Raw genomic sequence first — 18,239 nt, forward strand, 5'->3', positions numbered from 1 at the left:
TCAAAAACAGACCGACAAAACTGACCGACCGCATTTACCTTTCATGTCTTTGTACGCATCAAAGCTGAACAAGCGGCTATCAAGTGTCCTCTTGTGACAGTAAAAACACGCCCGTTTCCCAGGGACTTCACTTTTTCTGTGGGGTAATGGGACAGTCTTGCAAGGATGGGTTTCTCTTTTTGGCACAGGCAGAGAAGCAAAGACAGTTTTGTGTATTAACATGAACTCGTTGGCATCAATAGCTGTCTGAGAGAGTCAATACTTCTGCTTATTTAAACACACCACTACCTGTGTGGGAGAGCAGATTTTGAACTCTTCTAACAAGATGAGTTCCTTTAGCTCATCAAAGCTCTGACTGTGACTGGCTGCACACCATTTATCAAATTACACAGATTTCCCATGCAAGTTCTACATAAGTGGAGAGGGGTGTTTGTCTAGTTGCCTGAAGCTCTGCTGGTAGGTCTCTGGGAATAACTCATAGTCTCTGAGCATGGCTGCTTTTACAGTGACATACTCCCTACATTGTGAAACAGAGAGAGGAACACACTTCCTGTGCTTTCCCACATAACTTTTATTGCAGTAGCAGGGACCACAGAATTTTAGGCCAGTTTAATGGCAATGCATTCCAACATGGGAAATACGCATCTACCTCATTCTCCCAGAGGACCAATATGATGTGGCAGATGATGTCAAAGTCAGGCTTCTTCTGTCGGCGTGCGGAGCGAACAAAGTTAATGGGACAGCAGGCAAATCGCCAATAGGCGAAGGCAGCACTGCAGGTTCTCACGGAGAGCTCATCCTACGAAGATGTGGAGAAGAGGCTTCCTGCTTTCACACGCCAGCGTTTTGAGCACCATCTCCTTATCAGCCTCCAGCTGCACAGACCACAGCTGCATCAACTGTGTTACACTCCTGCATCTTCATTTCTAGCTCTAACTCACGCAGCCATATCAGTAAGCGAGGGTCTTCTGGTTTGGATCAAGACTCCTCCGGTTTTATGCCCAACCCTGCCTATTGTTCATCCCCGCCACCAGCCTCCATTGAAGGTGGAGACCCAACAGGTTGAGGTGGAACCCCAGGGACCTCGTTTCTTTATGGCAAGATACTCTCCACTACCAAGACTTCCTACAAAACGGCCTTCATATCCAACTTGAGGCCAAGGTATCATTATGTCAAAGAAATCTGCTGTAGCGTGAAGACCGTCTTTACAAAACCTATCAAATACATCCAAAGTAGGCCAGAGTGAATTCTGAAAGCAGCCATCCTAACAAAACAGCCAGCAACAAACTCACACCTCACACCAAAGTGAAAAACGCCCAACAAACGCACACAAACAAAAACTGGATGAGTCCCTTTTTTGTGACAGAAATTAGTCTGTGACAGAAATGAATAAATCATGAATTGGGGTTGAATGGCAACTGAAACTGAATGTGAATGATGGATATGTGAGTAAACAAAATGGAACAAATCAGAGATGAAACAGTGACTGCATTTTGATACATGATATAATCATGTAATGCAATAGGCACAAATCATACCAAACAGACGTCAGGTGGGTCAGCACTGAAAATTGTAAATGAGCAAACAAGAATAAAGAAACTGACTGACCATCAGTGGTACTACATAACCTAACAAAAACAAAATGAGAAAACCAAAATACATACACACTTTCCTGTCTCCCTCACAGACACAAAACAGAGACAAACCCAAAACTGCAAAACAAACAGCACCCCACCCTACACCTGGTGTGAAGTGACACAAGTGAACACAGACTATACAGACTAAAATATAGACACTGTATACACTATATACACTAGATATAAGGGCAACAGAACAAGCAGAAGGCCAAAGCGAATCTCACTGTGGAAGTAGACTAACAGGGTCAGAGCACCACACAGTCAGAACAGCAAAGAGCAAACACACAAGTGAAAACACAAGGTTGAGCATGAAACTTCCTAATAGAGTTTTCAGGAGCCTTTTATACCTGTCGGAAGGGAAGATGTGGCAGGTGGGTGATGTCATCATCAAATATGTGTAAGTCAGGGTCTGCAGCTGCCTGAGACTCAGGACCCAGTGGGGAAGAGCCAGATATATTGATCCTGGATCAGCTTGCATACATGGACAATATGTTTAACCCATTGAAGTGTGAAGGCATTTTCTCTGTTTTTGCATGTTTTCTTAATGTCAGTTTGAAGCTTTTTACTTATACTTACATTGACTTATATTTGAACACTGAGTATTTTCAATTAATGATACTTTTCCTGATCAAGTTCCTAATACAATTACTGCAATCTGGACTTTCAGATCATTGTAGTGTTTTATCAAGAACCAGTGGAGGGCAGCCTCACATTGTTCAGTGCATCTTAAATTTTGTTTGTTTACAGTGTCACTCCCTGTGACTGTTGTTTTTGTTGATTCTTTGTTTGTATTGAAGGTGCTGCCAAACAAAAACAAGACAGTAAATAAATAAACATTTTTATTGGATCATTATTTGCCTATATAGCTGAATTTCACAGTAAATTTAAGAGGAATGTTCAGATTGAACTCTTTAATTAGTCTGCTTACTTTTCACAGCATTGATTATTGATTCTGTAAAGTTATATTGACACGTCCAAAAAAAGAACTGCCTCAAAAGGTAATTTTACATTAAAATATTTGGTGACATTTTAATGACCAGATATTTTGATAATACATATTAAGACTAATATTAAGACTTAATTTTAACATTCGAAAAACGAACCAAAGGAAAAATATATAAGCTGCAAAAAAATTAACTTATTTTTAGTCTTTATAATGTTTAGATATTGCCCTGCATATTTTTAAAATGATCAGTTTTAGCAGTTCATTACTGTGTTGAAAAAGGCTTGCTAAAGCGCAGAGAGAGCGGCTTCTTTAGAGCAGGAGGTTTTTGTACGACCACTGAACGAGTTTGTATCACTGTGGAGGACTTTTGGTGGTGGGACAAAACTCTCAGTTGGACGTAAGTACTTTTCACTGCTTATCCAAAAGTTGGTATTTTCTGAAATAATAATCGATATGTTTGAAGTTTGATAATGATGGAGACTTAAAACAAGTTGCTGTTGCATTTCTTGTGGTTTACAGGGTAACCGCTATTACGACGTAATTTATCTAATAATAGAATATATGTGTGTATTTTATTTTATTATTTTCAAAATCTAAAAAGCTTTTGGGTAAGTCCTTTATAAGTTTTCTAAAGCATTAATATCGAAGCTACATATTAGTGGAGAGAGCGGCGTGTTTAGATCAGGAGGTTTTTGTACGGACAGTAAAGGAGATTGTAGCTCTGTGGTGGGCTTTCGGTGGCGGAACAAAACTATCAGTTGGACGTAAGTAGACTTTAAATTTTCTTCACTATTAATCACACATTATGTAACGTTGCGTCAGAACGCACGGTGGTTTTGTAAACTACCCCGTACTCTTTTATAGACTAATTGTGACTTTGTTAAGTATCTTCCTATTTAATAACCGTTGCTATGTCCTTATAGACCTTTTCATTTATACCGATTGAGAGTTTCTAAAGCTTCGTTAGGTAGTAAAAACATACATGTTTCAGAAATATCTCTCCACAAGCCTTCATCTGCATGCTGGGTTTATTTTTAAAAGGCAGAAATATCGGTGCCTGACTGGAGCTTATCGGTGCAGTTCACTGTTCCTGCAATACTAGAATTTTGATGGATCAAAATGTTGGCAGTTATCAATACTTAAATTCCTATAATATATATATATATATATATATATATATATATATATATATATATATATATATATATATATATATATATATATATATATATATATATATCTAGAACACAGATAAAGTTTATCTTGACTTGGATGTTGCATTAAATGCTGTGTTCTTAGTGTACAATAATATGAAAAATATCTCTAAAACACAATTTTTGTAACCAATTGCTGATTCTACAGAGTCTACATTTATCTAACGCATAAACATTAACGATGAAATAGTTTAAAGTCTGAAATAGTTTAAAGAGATCACCGAATTCACTATACACGCACACTTATCGCGGCACAAAACTCTCAGTTGGATGTTACTTTGACTCTTTATTCAAAATTAATTTATTTACTTTCTTTATTTCTCTATATTTATTTACCTTAATTTCTAACTATATATTGCATGTATATAGTGTATTTGATAACTTCTTTCATTACAAAAAAGAAAAGAAAAACAAGCATCTTTGGGGTTGTATCGTTCACTAACTCTGAAGCAAAACTACGGCGCTGTAAAGAGAGGAGACGGCAATGTGTTTAGAGCAGGTTTATGTACGGACCTTAAACGAAGTTAGTGTGGAGGACACTGGACGTAAGAAGAACTTCACTTTTTATTCCCAGTAAATCACAATTTTATGTAGCTATTGTTTAAATAAACGTGACTTTACTGGCGCATTTATCCTAACCGTTGCAGCTTTTAGTGCTTTTAGAGCTTTTAGTGTAAGTCGAGTCACATTTTTATCGTTTTTTATCAATAGCATAAATGTTTCAGCAAAATCCCTCATCAAACCTTTATTCTGCCTACTGGGTTAATTTTCATTAGTATAAGTGTTTGTCTCTGACTGGAGGTTGTCGATGCAAAGCACTTTAACCGTAATACTCGCAAACTGAACAATCACCGTCTGTTAAATAGACTTCCATTTTAATTTATAAGTACTTACATTTTACTTTATGGCTATAAATTATATTGATTTGAATATTCCATGCATTAAATATCATCGGTTGTAATGTGCAGCGAAAATAATATCTAAAATAAAGTCGAAACTCAGATAGCTAGTTAGATAGAACATTTTATTAATTTGACATGTTACAGTAGCACAAATACATACATATATATATATATATATATATATATATATATATATATATATATATATATATATATATATATATGAATGTAAAAGAATAAGAAACAAGATATAGTATGTATTTCTTGTGCAAGTGTAAGAATGGAAAGATATCGATCACTCTGATCATTCACTGATATGTGCTATATATGTTTCATATGTTAGTCTGAAACATTTGTGACTTCAGTTCCACTTCGTTCAAAAAGAACCCGAAAAAAAAGAGGAAGTGAAACACAACTGATTTTCCCGCTAACGGTTCCTGTCTGTCTGAGCTGTAGACCGTGTTGTGTCTCCTAGGTGACGCCCCGCCCACCCTCACGGTCCTGCCCCCCTCCAGTGTACAGCTGCAGCAGGAGAAGGTCACACTCGTGTGTCTGGCCAACAAGGGCTTCCCCTCAGACTGGAAGCTGAGCTGGAAGGTGGCTGGTAGCAGCTGGAGCTCGGGGGTGAGCCAGAGCTCCGGGCTTCTGCAGAAGGACGGCCTCTACAGCTGGAGCAGCACCCTGACCCTCCAGAAGGAGGAGTGGCTGAAGAAGACAGTGACCTGTGAGGCCACCAAGGACTCCCAGTCTCCTGTCACACAGACACTGAGTAGAGAGCAGTGTGCTGAGGAGTGAAACTCCCACATGTGTACTGAAATGTGCTCCTCTCACTCATTAATGTGCTGTCTTTTAGTTCATCTGTGTTTATTACTCAAATGTTCCTCTGTTTATTGGTCAAAATGAAATAAAAATTTCGAATAAATATTATAGTCTCTTATTTAAAACATTTCCCACAACATTACTCCTAACAATAAATAACTTTGAAGTCCTACATTTCTATACAGCAGAAATGCTAATGTGTGATGAGGTATAGGATTAGACTTTGATAAAGCTGCCATTTCATTACTCATAATAAAGAAGGAAGCAGGAAGCCAGATGTTATGGAACCAAGAAATAAGATATTTCCACGTTTCATTCAGTAGAAACTGTAACACGAGTAATTCGGTGTATTTTTGGAACATCAGGGGCTGGAGGACAAACCATCTTTGGCCCTTTCAGTATATCACAATATTATCATTTTTAGTTTATTTCTGCCAGAAAATAATCCCATCATGCTTTATATCACTTTGTAGCACAAGATGGGCTGTTTCAATACAATACTGTCATGGGTCAATTATGAAGGCAGAAAGTTGTTCTATCCAAAAAAGACTAAATATTTACAAATGTTTCATTAAAAAGAAATATTCCCTACCTGTACAGGTTTAACATACATACAGCACACTCACATGATATCCACCCCGACTCTCTGTTTGTGTGTGTGTGTGTGTGTGTGTGTGTGTGTGTGTGTGTGTGTGTGTGTGTGTGTGTGTGTGTGTGTGCTAGTGTGCTAGAGAGCATTGTGTGTTTGTGAGTGTGAGAAAGAATTTTACTGAAAATTAAATTTAATTTTAAGTTTTCAGACAGTTTAGTAAAAAGTCATTGTTTCAGTTGGTGGCATTATTTCATCTTATTGTGTAGTAAGTTTATTAAAGCAAGTATAGTGAGGTTATTTAACTTTACACCCTAAAGATCTTACAAGTTTCACTTTTACTTGTTAACAAAGATTTAGAATGGACATGAAAAGTATGTGTTGGTAGAAATGTTGCACAATGGCTGAGAATAATCAGAGGAAGGCACAGACATGGTGATTAGTGCTTTAGTGTGTGCTTACATCACCTCTAAATAGGACAGAATCTCCTGAAGATTACTGATACTGCTTTAGCAGTCATGCTACTAGTAGAGATTTCTCTTCTCTAATAACTACCTGCTCTATTATAAGAACAAATGCCCCAAGAGACCAAAGGACTCAGTACTGCAGTGCTGTGACTGGTTTCTGATGCTCCATGCACTGGGTGTGTGTAAATGTGCCTCTGTGGGGTCTTGATAAGTACTAGATAAATTCCATGTGTTGTTAATATTGTTATAACTGTAGTGTTTTGTCTTCACCTGCTCCAGCAGAAACAGAGAGATCATCTTCTCAAAGAAAAGAGAGACAGGAGAAGTTTAGGAGCTTCTCCAGGTTTCTGGTGATGCAGCTCAGTCTGAGCTGTTATCACTGTCAGTGTCAACAGCAATATTAGCATTGTGTTTAATGGTGGGTTTCTTCTTGATGGATCATACTAATGTTCAGAACTTCCATTTCCAACTCATAGACAGCAGGAGAAGAAGGACATATAGATCTACAAAACTCTCTTCCAACAGAAGTGCAACAGTGTTGTCTGTATTGTGTCTTTGTGATTCATTAGAGATTTTTTTGTTGACTTGAGTGAGTGTGTTGTGGTTCCTAGAAGAATGATTTTCTATAGATGTGTGTTGTTCAGTAGTGAGTGAGTGTGATGGGGCATCTCTCCTGCACAGAGTGTGTCATTGTTCTGTATCACATCCTCCCCCTCAACACCTGCAGTAGGTCCCAGCTGCAGCAGTGCAGTCTCTGTGCAGTCTGACTGAGGGAGGTTTTTGTACGACTCTCTAACACTGTGTGAACAGCTCTGTACTACTGATATAATTTGCACTCTGACAGTAATAATCTCCTGCATCTTCAGTCTGGACTCCTCTGATGGTCAGAGTGAAGTCAGATCCAGATCCACTTGCACTGAAACGAGCTGGAGTTCCTGAATGTAAGTTAGTAGCCAAGTAGATCAGGAGTTTAGGAGCTTCTCCAGGTTTCTGCAGGTACCAAGCTAAAAAGTTATTATTATACACTGCAGGGTTTGTTCTACATCTGATGGTGACTGTGTCTCCTGGAAGAGCAGATTTCACTGCAGGAGTCTGAGTCACAGTCACCTGACACATGGATTCTGGGGGAAAAAACAAAACAAAACAAAGCAAATCCAATTTAAATCATATTTTATTTTCCATTTCTTATGTTCCTTATATCTGTTAATAGAAGGTTTAGAATATTTTATTAAACAAGACATCTGTTTTTTAGGTTATTCACCTCAAAAGCAAAGCATAAAATGATCTTTTACCTTGAGTCCAGAGGAGCAGTGTGCATATGAAGATGGGGATCAAAGTCATGGTTGCTGTGGGTGAAGTTGCTGGGGCAGGCAGCTCTCAGTCATGAAGTATTAAACTCACAGGACTATAAACACTCCCAGAGCACTGAAGCAGGTGCTGCACATGCAAAGTGACCTCTCTGTTTTAATACACATCTACCAAGTACTCTCTGTGACCTCTCTGTATTAATACACGTCTACCAAATACTCTCTGTGGTCTCTCTGTATTAATACACGTCTACCAAATACTCTCTGTGGCCTCTCTGTATTAATACACGTCTACCAAATACTCTCTGTGGCCTGTTTGTATTAATACACATCTACCAAATACTCTCTGTGGTCTCTCTGTATTAATACACGTCTACCAAATACTCTCTGTGGCCTGTTTGTATTAATACACATCTACCAAATACTCTCTGTGGTCTCTCTGTATTAATACACATCTACCAAATACTCTCTGTGGACTCTGTCTGAAGCAATGAGTCCACTGAATACCTCTTATATAACCAGATTTAACAGAACCAACCATAGTAGATAACTATAAACTTTATACTATAATGTAATATATAGATACTCTTAAAGGTCAAATAGTATTTCTATTTAATATAAACAATGTAAAAAAAACTATGGTACAGTGTGCTGATTATTGGATAACTGGAACTGATGAATAGATTAAGAGAGAATGATAAATAAGAGGTATCTAGTATATTTTATGTAAATATTTCTAAAAGTGTGTGTGGTGTAGTGCTCTCAATCGCTCCTCTGTACAGGATCTCTGTGGTGCCTGCGGTCTACATACTTTCCACAAGGGGCGCTGGTGAGTTGTACAGTGGATGTCTAAGATGTGAAGCAGTGTGTTCTGACCAGAGTAGAAGGACAGAACTGCAGTTACAGCCACAGCAGCTCACTGACTCTTAGTGCTGCATTTAGGGAAGAGGAGGAGGAGCTCTACCATCTTCCATGATGACCTCAGTCAGCTGTAATGTGATGTAACACACTTACACAGCCCTGAACAATGGAGCTTATAGTCTGAAGAATGCTCTTTTTTCTTAATTCACCACTCAGCTGGTTTTAATTCTTGGGTTTTGTTTTCACTTCAATAAAGCTTCATTTTGAACTTGGTCTGTTCTTGTATTATTTTATTATTCACTATCTGTACTGTAAGATTCTTTGCACTGGGGTATGTTGTGCTTGACTAAGTTGGGCTAATGAAAGCTGAACATCTGCAAAAAGTGTTGTTCTATTCTGGGAAGGAGCAGGTTTCTCAGGGCTGTAAACATTAATCTGTTTCACCCCACTGCTCTCACTCGCTTTCACTCTGACTGGTATTTGACATTACTAGAGACTAGTTTAAGTTCTTCATTTTATATCTGAACATTATGTACTCAGGCAAAGGAAATAATTACCAATAGCACAGTATCAAGATTGAATAAAAATTATGTTCTCTAGTAAGTAAGTTTAGATAATGAATAAAAAATGTATTTAACAAATGTCACGGAATGCTCCCCCTTCACGAGTCATGTGGTTTGGGGGGGAAATTAGGTTTGTTGTCACACCCCCTACATGATGGCACGCACCTGTACGGGGTTCACGTTGAGTGTATGTCTGTTTATTTAAAGCCCTGTCAGTGTGGGCCTCATGGTTGGTCGTTGTTAGTGTTAGTGTAATGTTAGTGTCAATGAGTGTGTAGCCGCTGTTAGTATAACCCAACGTTTGTACCATTTTATGTTGTCGTTGTTGTTTGTGTGTTCCTGTCTATTAGTGTAATTATGTGTGAGTGCCACGCGTGTCCTTTATGTTTCATGTCATTAAATGTTTCACATCGTCAAGGGAGTCTGTGCGTCCTGCTCAACGCCGTGACAGCAAATACATGAATAAATGAATGAATGAATGAATGAATGAATGAACAGTCACATACTTGAACACTTCTGTCCATTTCAGTGAGTTTGTAGGTATTTTATTATTTCTCTATTAGCAGGAGAGCAGAGTGGTGCAGTGGAAGTGTGCTGGGACCATAACCCACAGGCTGATGGATCACAACCATCCTCTGATAATATCCTATACTAAGATAAGACTACATTAACTCCCTAAGTGATAACACAGAGAAAATAACCCAGGGCCCAAACTCAACGGCAGCCCTTCCCTGCTTTCCAGAGCACACAAAAATAATAAATTTGTATGCTATGCACAAATAAATACCTACTATATACAAATAGATAAATAATATATACAAATTTACAACAGTGGCCAAGTTAGAGGGATCAAACAAGCTCAGAATCAGAGTAAGGGGGAAAGAGACCAAGCACTGAATCAAATATCAAAACTGACACAAACAGATGTCCAAAATATCATCTTTCTCTTTCTTCTTCCTCCAAAACACTTCCTTATATCCCTCCTTGGGGCAGGGCCTTGTTTCAGGACTGGACAGTGAGTATGAAGATCTGTAGAGGAACTCTGGACTGGGTCTGGGGTAACAGGAACTGGAGAGAACAGAGATCCACACACACATACATATGACACAGGGGGACACAGGACGTAACTACTGTCTCATGCTCTTCACCTGCAGGTCATGAGCATTAATGTGACTGTCCCCACTTTTACATCTTAATGAGTTAAATGTAAATGTTGTGATAATCTTGTGTCTCTCAGTGTGGAGGTGCAGGTGTATCCAGTACAGTTCAGAAGCAGCCCTTCACTCTCTGTTCTGTAATGGTGATTTATATCAGTTGATGTGTGGAATCACATGAGCAGACAGCACTCCAGTTGTCTGGTAGATGTGGGGACTCTTTAGGAGGAAGGACTTCCTGTCTGCTGGTGTCCTGGATAGGAGGAAGCTGGAATGACAAAGTCTCAACTTGATTCATAACTCTTTGAGTAGTAGTGGACTTGTGTGTGTGTGTGTGTGTGTGTGTGTGTGCGTGTGTGTGCGTGTGTGTGTGTGTGTGTGTGTGTGTGTGTGTGTGTGTGTGTGTGTGTGTGTGTGTGTGTGTAGTCCAGCTGATTAAACTGAGTCTGCTGGTTCTTGGTTCCCAGCAGTTTGGTCTCTTTTACTCTCTCTGTATTGAGTGTTTTTGTCCTTTAACGAGTTTGTGTTTTGCCTCCTTTTCTATGTATCATCTGGTATGCAAAGTTATTTTCTCCCTTTTTTTTAATAAATTAATTTAATGTACTACTGTATTACTGTCCATCATTACAGTGGAAGCTGACTGATCTATTCTGGATGGTGGAATCCCTTCACTCTGTGCTGTTTGTAGATCTCTGGGTGTGTGCTGTTCTATATGTGCCTGTGTGGTCCAGGAATATGATTAGTCCACATGGTCAGTATCGGTATTGCACCCTGGTTTGCCAGTTTCCTCCTCCTGTGGCAGACAATAATTTTGGAAAATAAAAGTGTGAAGTTATTATTAATTTAATTGCAAAATGTGGAGATCACTAAAACATATGATTGTATAGTTAATGTTGGTTTAAAACGTTGTAATACAGGTGCATTATTAATGCAGGCTTTTAAGCTGAGCCAAATAAAATTCATTCATTTATTTCAACTTCAGTAAAATATCAAATCATACGAAATTCCTTCTTAGCATGGCAAAGCTATTTAGTTTGTGTGTAAATGGTTAAAATTGTGATTTTTTCCCTGGAGTGAAATTCCCAGGGTGGTGTATTCAGCTACACTTCAACAGTTATTCTAGATTTTCACCCTGTCTGTCCCATCATCACCAGATGTTCCATTAGCAGGACTTTAAAATAACTCTTTTTATTCTAAAAAGAAGGAAGAATTAACTTCACATACCAGTTGCTGTCTGGACAGTTTAACACAGTATTTCCTCAGCAGCTTTTCCAGGATCTCCAGGCTAAAAACAGCAGTAAAATGATTAAAAGAATCAGGAGTAACTCAGACCAGTTCACTAGGTAGTGATCACCTGTCCTTATACACCACAGTGATGTTCATATATTACTGCCTTTGTCCAGAACCTGAGTGTAGAAGCAGGACGTTATCAGGGGTTGGTTTAAAGGAAAGACATTAACCTGCTACATATGTAGTGATGTAAGTATCCATTACACAATGATGACAATTTAAAAGAGCAAACAGTTCATTACTGTCGTGTTTTGGAGTTGATGAGTTGAGCTGAGTGCAGATTTAGCAGCTATTCAGCTGATCTCAGATCAGTCTGTGTTTGAGTCAGAGCAGTTCCTCTACAGCTGAGGGAGGTTTTTGTACAGAGCTCTAACACTGTGTGAATGGAGTGCTGTAACCCTGCTGACAGTAGTAATCTCCTGAATCTTCAGCCTGGACTCCAGTGATTTTTAGAGTAAATTCTGTACCAGATCCACTACCACTGAAACGATCTGGAATCCCAGACTGACGGTTTGATGCAGCATAGATCAGGAGTTTAGGAGCTTCTCCAGGTTTCTGCAGGTACCAGTGGAGGTCTTCATCAATATCCTCACTGACCCTGCAGCTGATAGTAACAGTCTGTCCTGGTGTAACAGACTGAGATCCTGGAGACTGCGTCAGGATTATCTCTCCAAATGATTCTAAAAAATAATCACATACAAAACATTCAAATTTGGATTTTATAGAAATAAAATCAAAATCAAATCCAAATTAAAAACATTGTTAATCTGAAAATAAAAAGGACAAAAATCATTATAAATAAATAGGAACATACAAAACCAAGTACAAATGAACACTAAACTTATTTCAGTTTGTCTCACCCTGAGTGAGGAGTCCCAGTGTCCCCAGCAGTAGAATGAGTGACATCATCATTGTGCTGTGTGTCAGTGTGTGTTAAAGGACTGAACACTCTCTGATCACCACTACAGCTCTTAAAGTGTGTGGAGTAGTGAAGCAGCTCACATATGCAAACAACACATCTGTCTTTCTACCACACAGAACTAGTGTGAGCGTTTATCAGATGAATGATAAAATCTCTCCTCTTAGAGCTCTCAGTCATCCCCTCTTATGTGCTGCAGTCACTTTAACATTCAGTCAGGATTTTTCTACACTTAATGAGTCATGACATTACTGAGCTCATGTTGGTGTTGATGACACCTGGATCTCATTTAGTGTCTGAACACTGTTAGTCATCACTGTCACTCTGTCTGTGACTCAGACTCAGAATGAGCTGATACCTGTCAGATCTGCTGCAGTGCTGTGGAATTAATCAGGTTTTAAAGCACACACAGTGCTGAAACACACACATACATGTTTGTGAGAGCTCTTTAACCAGGTGATACACACACACACACATGCTAGTAGAGCTGTTTAACCAGGTGATACACACACACACACACACACATGCTAGTAGAGCTGTTTAACCAGGTGCTTCACACACATACACATGCTACTTAAGAGTTCTTCAACAAGGTGATTTGCACACACACACACACACACACACACACACATGTGAGAGAGAGTTCTATAACCAGGTGCTTCACACACAGTTCAGGATCAAACTGACTTTGGTGTAAGCATCATGGTCTCATGCATCTGCTAGAGTTGTCATTGTTACTGTCAGCTCTCAGGTTGTTCCAGCACAGTGGACAGAGGGAAGGAAGCTCTACTGCACAGCTCTAGGAATGTACCACAGTGCTCAGGCAGTCAGGGGTGCTGCTAGTGGAGCTATTGGACTGGACCACAGTGCTCTGATGGCTGGGGGTGCTGCTAGTGGGACTTTTTTGTTGGCTTTGAGAGAGCTACTGGAGAATAACAATTAGTGTGTGTTTCTGGGATGAGGAGAGCAGATGTGCTGATTTCTCTCCCTCCTGTGGCCAGACTGTGTAGTGACAGGCAGTGTAAAATGGGATCCGCTATACCAGTGTTCTTCAGTCCTTGAGGTTATGTGTTTTATGTTGTTCAGTGTTTTCAGTGCTCTAGCACTCACATGTGCGCGCACACACACACACACACACACACACACACACACACACACACACACACACACACACACACACACACACACACACACACACACAGACATTTACATGTCTGACAGTTGGCAGACGCTCTTATCCAGAGCTACTTACAAAAGTGCTTTGTAATTTACTCATAGAGCACATCCTACTACAGTACAGTAGAGTCCAATATACCAATGAACTAGAATGCGGTAGAATACAGGTATCAGTGCTGATACCTAGAAATGTGAAACAAACAATAACAAACAATATCAAGCTATATGTGTTAGAGTTTCAATTACCCAACAGGTTCAGAATCAATGGTCATTGAAATATTCTACAAATGGATCAGTCTTCAATTATTATTAACAAAACATATTAGCTACAAGTAATGTGCTGATAAGGGGACCTGGAAAACTGTGAATATTATGGCTTTATGATTCTTCAGAGTTAAGTGTGTTCAGTACTGAGTCAGTGTGTTCAGTAGTGAGTCAGTGTGTTGTGGTCCCTCTCCTCCACAGAGTGTGTTATTGTGCTGTATCACATCTTCCCCCTCAACACCTGCAGTAGGTCCCAGCTGCAGCAGTGCAGTCTCTGTGCAGTCTGACTGAGGGAGGTTTTTGTACGCCTCTGTAATGCTGTGTGAACAGCCAGTTACCACCAATGCTGTGTAAACTCTGACAGTAATAATCTCCTGCATCTTCAGTCTGGACTCCTCTGATGGTCAGAGTGAAGTCAGATCCAGATCCACTACCACTGAAACGAGCTGGAGTTCCTGACTGTAAGTTAGTAGCCCCGTAGATCAGGAGTTTAGGAGCTTCTCCAGGTTTCTGCAGGTACCAGTGTAGATAGTTATTACCATACACTGCAGGGTTTGTTCTACAGCTGATGGTGACTGTGTCTCCTGGAAGAGCAGATTTCACTGCAGGAGTCTGAGTCACAGTCACCTGACACATGGATTCTGGGGGAAAAAACAAAACAAAACAAAGCAAATCCAATTTAGATCATATTTTATTTTCCATTTCTTATGTTGCTTATATCTGTTAATAGAAGGTTTAGAATATTTTATTAAACAAGACATCTGTTTTTTTAGGTTATTCACCTCAAAAGCAAAGCATAAAATGATCTTTTACCTTGAGTCCAGAGGGCCAGTGTGCAGATGAAGATGGTGATTAAAGTCATGATTGCTGTGGGTGAAGTTTCTGGGGCAGGCAGCTCTCAGTCATGAAGTGTTAAACTCACAGGACTATAAACACTCCCAGAGCACTGAAGCAGGTGCTGCACATGCAAAGTGACCTCTCTGTATTAATACACATCTACCAAACACTCTCTGTGGCCTCTCTGTATTAATACACATCTACCAAATACTGTGTGGCCTCTCTGTATTAACACATGACTACCAAATACTCTCTGTGGCCTCTCTGTATTAATACACATCTTCCAAATACTATATGTGGTGTTTCTGTATTAGTTTTTTACGATTTATTACACACTATATTTAAAAATAACTCAAATTTAGTGAAATCTGACAATCAAGAAGCAAAGCTTCAGGCCAGATCTGCATAACTAATAAGCACATTCTCAGCCTCAAACTCTAATCAAATCACTACACACGCACACACCACTTCTACTAAACACACTTCTCTACATTGGACATATAAATCTAACATGACATCACTTCTTTGCCTTTCAAAACCTCCCATCTGTGAACCAACTGATCAAACACAGCTGTCAAATGTACTTGGGATGATTAACTGGGATGATTACTTGAGTGATTAATTGTGAACTCACCAATCAGGTCTAAGCACTATAAAATGCAACTGGTGACTTTATCTGTCTTTAAGTAAAAGACCTGTAGCATAAATATATCGAAGTATGTAATGTATTCATGTGATGTGTTCTCCTCAGTATTGTTTGCTGCACGCAACCTTTTTACATGTACATTTCTATCAGGTCAACGCATTGTTATCTGGACTTAACCTGACAAATGTAAGAAGTGGGAGAAACATCACTGGCCATAGAAATATTTTGAGTGTCCAGGGCCAATGTGGTGCAGAGTGGAGTCCTCCATCGCCATGGTAACCTGGGTCCTTACAAAAACACAGTCCACACATATTAGACAGACTACACACCATCCTCACAGTCCACACACTCACATTAGACAGACTACACACCATCCTCACAGCAGAAGACCAAGTGGATGCAGAGCAGATGAAACACATTGTCATTGTCATGTTATCGTATAAATTATTTTACAAAAGAACTGGAATGGTGTGTAGTCTGCTAAATGCCGTAAATGTAAATGTAACAACTGAGGTGTTCTGATACTTTTGTGTTGCTGTGTGAACTGTGTGTAGTGTTTTGACAAAATAAGCCCTGTTTTCAAAACAAGGCTTAAGCAATCATAAAAAAATAAAATAAAATATTCCAAATTCCTCCTCTCTTAGCTGACATGACAATACAGAATATACTAGATTATTAATATTCATTAAATATTAGTTTAGGTGGAGATGGGAAAAATAATTAAAGATTAAAGATAAAATATGAATCTTAGGGTTGTGTGTGTGTGTGTGTGTGTGTGTGTGTGTGTGTGTGTGTGTGTGTGTGTGTGTGTGTGTGTGTGTGTGTGTGTGTGTGTGGTCACTATAAAGTCAAAGAGGTTTTTGAATGACAGCTTCATTAGAATGTATCACTATGGGTGACTTGTGGATGAGGCAATAAACTCAGTGAGTGGTAAACTGGACTGTGGATGTCTCAGAGGTGCAGGAGGGAGTTCTGACCAGTGCAGGAGAACAGAATGCAGCAGCTCTGTCTGTATTCTGTTCTCTGTCCTGGCATTTCTGTTACTTCCACTGAAATAAAGCTTCATTTTGGACATTGTCTGCTCTTTTATAACTGATAAACATCTTTAATAATGTTACCAGACAGTTTCTTGGTAATGGGACAAGCAGGAACGATTACTACTTTAAACAAATATGACGCTTTTACCCTGTGATTCAACTTTTGGTGCTTTGTTGTAAACTTCATTTTTATGCATATTTTCCAACTTCAAGTTGAATGGTTAATGATTTTAAGCATATCAGGTGATGTGTATTTGTGTAATGAGGGAGGATGTGGGCTAAGGAGATCAACACCCTATAAGAAGCTGTGCATAATTATTAGGCAGCTTCTTTTCCTCATGCAAAAAGGGGCCAAAAAAAGAGATTTATCTGACTCTGAAACATCAAAAATTGTAAAAAGTATTCGAGAGGGATGCAGCACTCTTAAACTTGCTAAGATATTGGGGCATGATCACAGAACTGTCAAACATTTTGTTGCAAATATTCAACAGGTTCACAAGAAATGTGTTGAGAAAAAAGACTCAAATTAAAGATTAGAGAAGAATCAAATGTGAAGTGACCAGCAACCCATTATCCTCCAGTACTGTCATATTCCAGACCTGCAACCTACCTGGAGTGCCCAGAAGTACAAAATGTTCAATACTCAGAGATATGACCAAGTGAAATGTCACATAAGGTGAAATGTCAAGACTGGGCCAAGAAATATCTGAAGATATCTGATATCTGAATTTTCAAAGGTTTTATGGACTGATAAGATGGGAGTGACTCTTGACAGATCAGTTGGATGGACCCATGGCTGGATTAGTATTGGGCACAGAGCTCGACTTCGACTCAGACCCCAGCATTGTGGAGGTGAGGTACTGCTATGGGCTGGTATTATTAAAGATGAGCTAGCTGGACCATTTCTGGTTGAAGATGGACGCAAACTCGTCTCCCAAACCTACTGCCAGCCTTTCGAAGGCACTTTCTACAAGCAGTGGTAAAGGGAAAAGTCTGCATCTTTCAATGAGACCATGATTTTTATGCAGATGTAACGGCACTCCGGTCTGTTCCATGTGGACAAACAGCAGGGCCGAATATTAGAGGGATAACATGGACAGTACAAGGGGTTGAAAGACTTTTATAGTAATTACACTGTTAATAGAGGGAACAAACTTGCTGAAGTTCTGTAAAGTAATAATTGTAATTTTCTTACATTGTTCAGGGTGGCCAACTGACTGTGTAGGTAACTACTAGAGTTAATGCATATGTGTAGGTAATTACTAGAGTTAATGCATATGTGTAAGTAACTACTAGAGTTAATGCATATGTGTAGATAACTACTAGAGTTAATGCATATGTGTAGGTAACTACTAGAGTTAATGCATATGTGTAGATAACTACTAGAGTTAATGTATATGTGTAGATAACTACTAGAGTTAATGTATATGTGTAGATTTCTACTCGTGTTAATGCATATGTGTAGATAACTACTAGAGTTAATGTATATGTGTAGATAACTACTAGAGTTAATGCATATGTGTAGATGTAGATATATTTACTATAATAAGGTAACGGGAGTTTGGCTTCAAAGCATGTACTTGTTTTGTTCAGCGGTTGTAAGGGGACAAG

At 39.1% G+C, this 18,239-nt stretch overlaps 1 pseudogene and 1 gene segment (V, D, J or C); one reads left to right on the forward strand and one right to left on the reverse strand.

Annotated features, from left to right (window-relative positions):
• Window positions 1–1,999: 1,999 nt before the first annotated feature.
• On the forward strand, window positions 2,000–5,621 carry LOC118240947 (immunoglobulin kappa constant pseudogene; annotated as a pseudogene). Its single transcript, XR_014123493.1, has 3 exons — window positions 2,000–2,034; window positions 2,874–2,980; window positions 5,175–5,621. The product of XR_014123493.1 is annotated as an immunoglobulin kappa constant pseudogene (transcript).
• Window positions 5,622–9,826: 4,205 nt separating this feature from the next.
• On the reverse strand, window positions 9,827–12,843 carry LOC118240925 (immunoglobulin kappa variable 1-39-like). The segment is given in 4 exon segments: window positions 9,827–11,252; window positions 11,684–11,744; window positions 11,992–12,429; window positions 12,610–12,843. Coding segments are annotated over 2 exon segments (363 nt in total).
• Between the last annotated feature and the right edge of the window lie 5,396 nt (window positions 12,844–18,239).

The sequence above is a fragment of the Electrophorus electricus genome, chromosome 4 (assembly GCF_041902795.1).
Source record: "Electrophorus electricus isolate QZ-2024a chromosome 4, ASM4190279v1, whole genome shotgun sequence".
NCBI lineage: Eukaryota > Metazoa > Chordata > Actinopteri > Gymnotiformes > Gymnotidae > Electrophorus > Electrophorus electricus.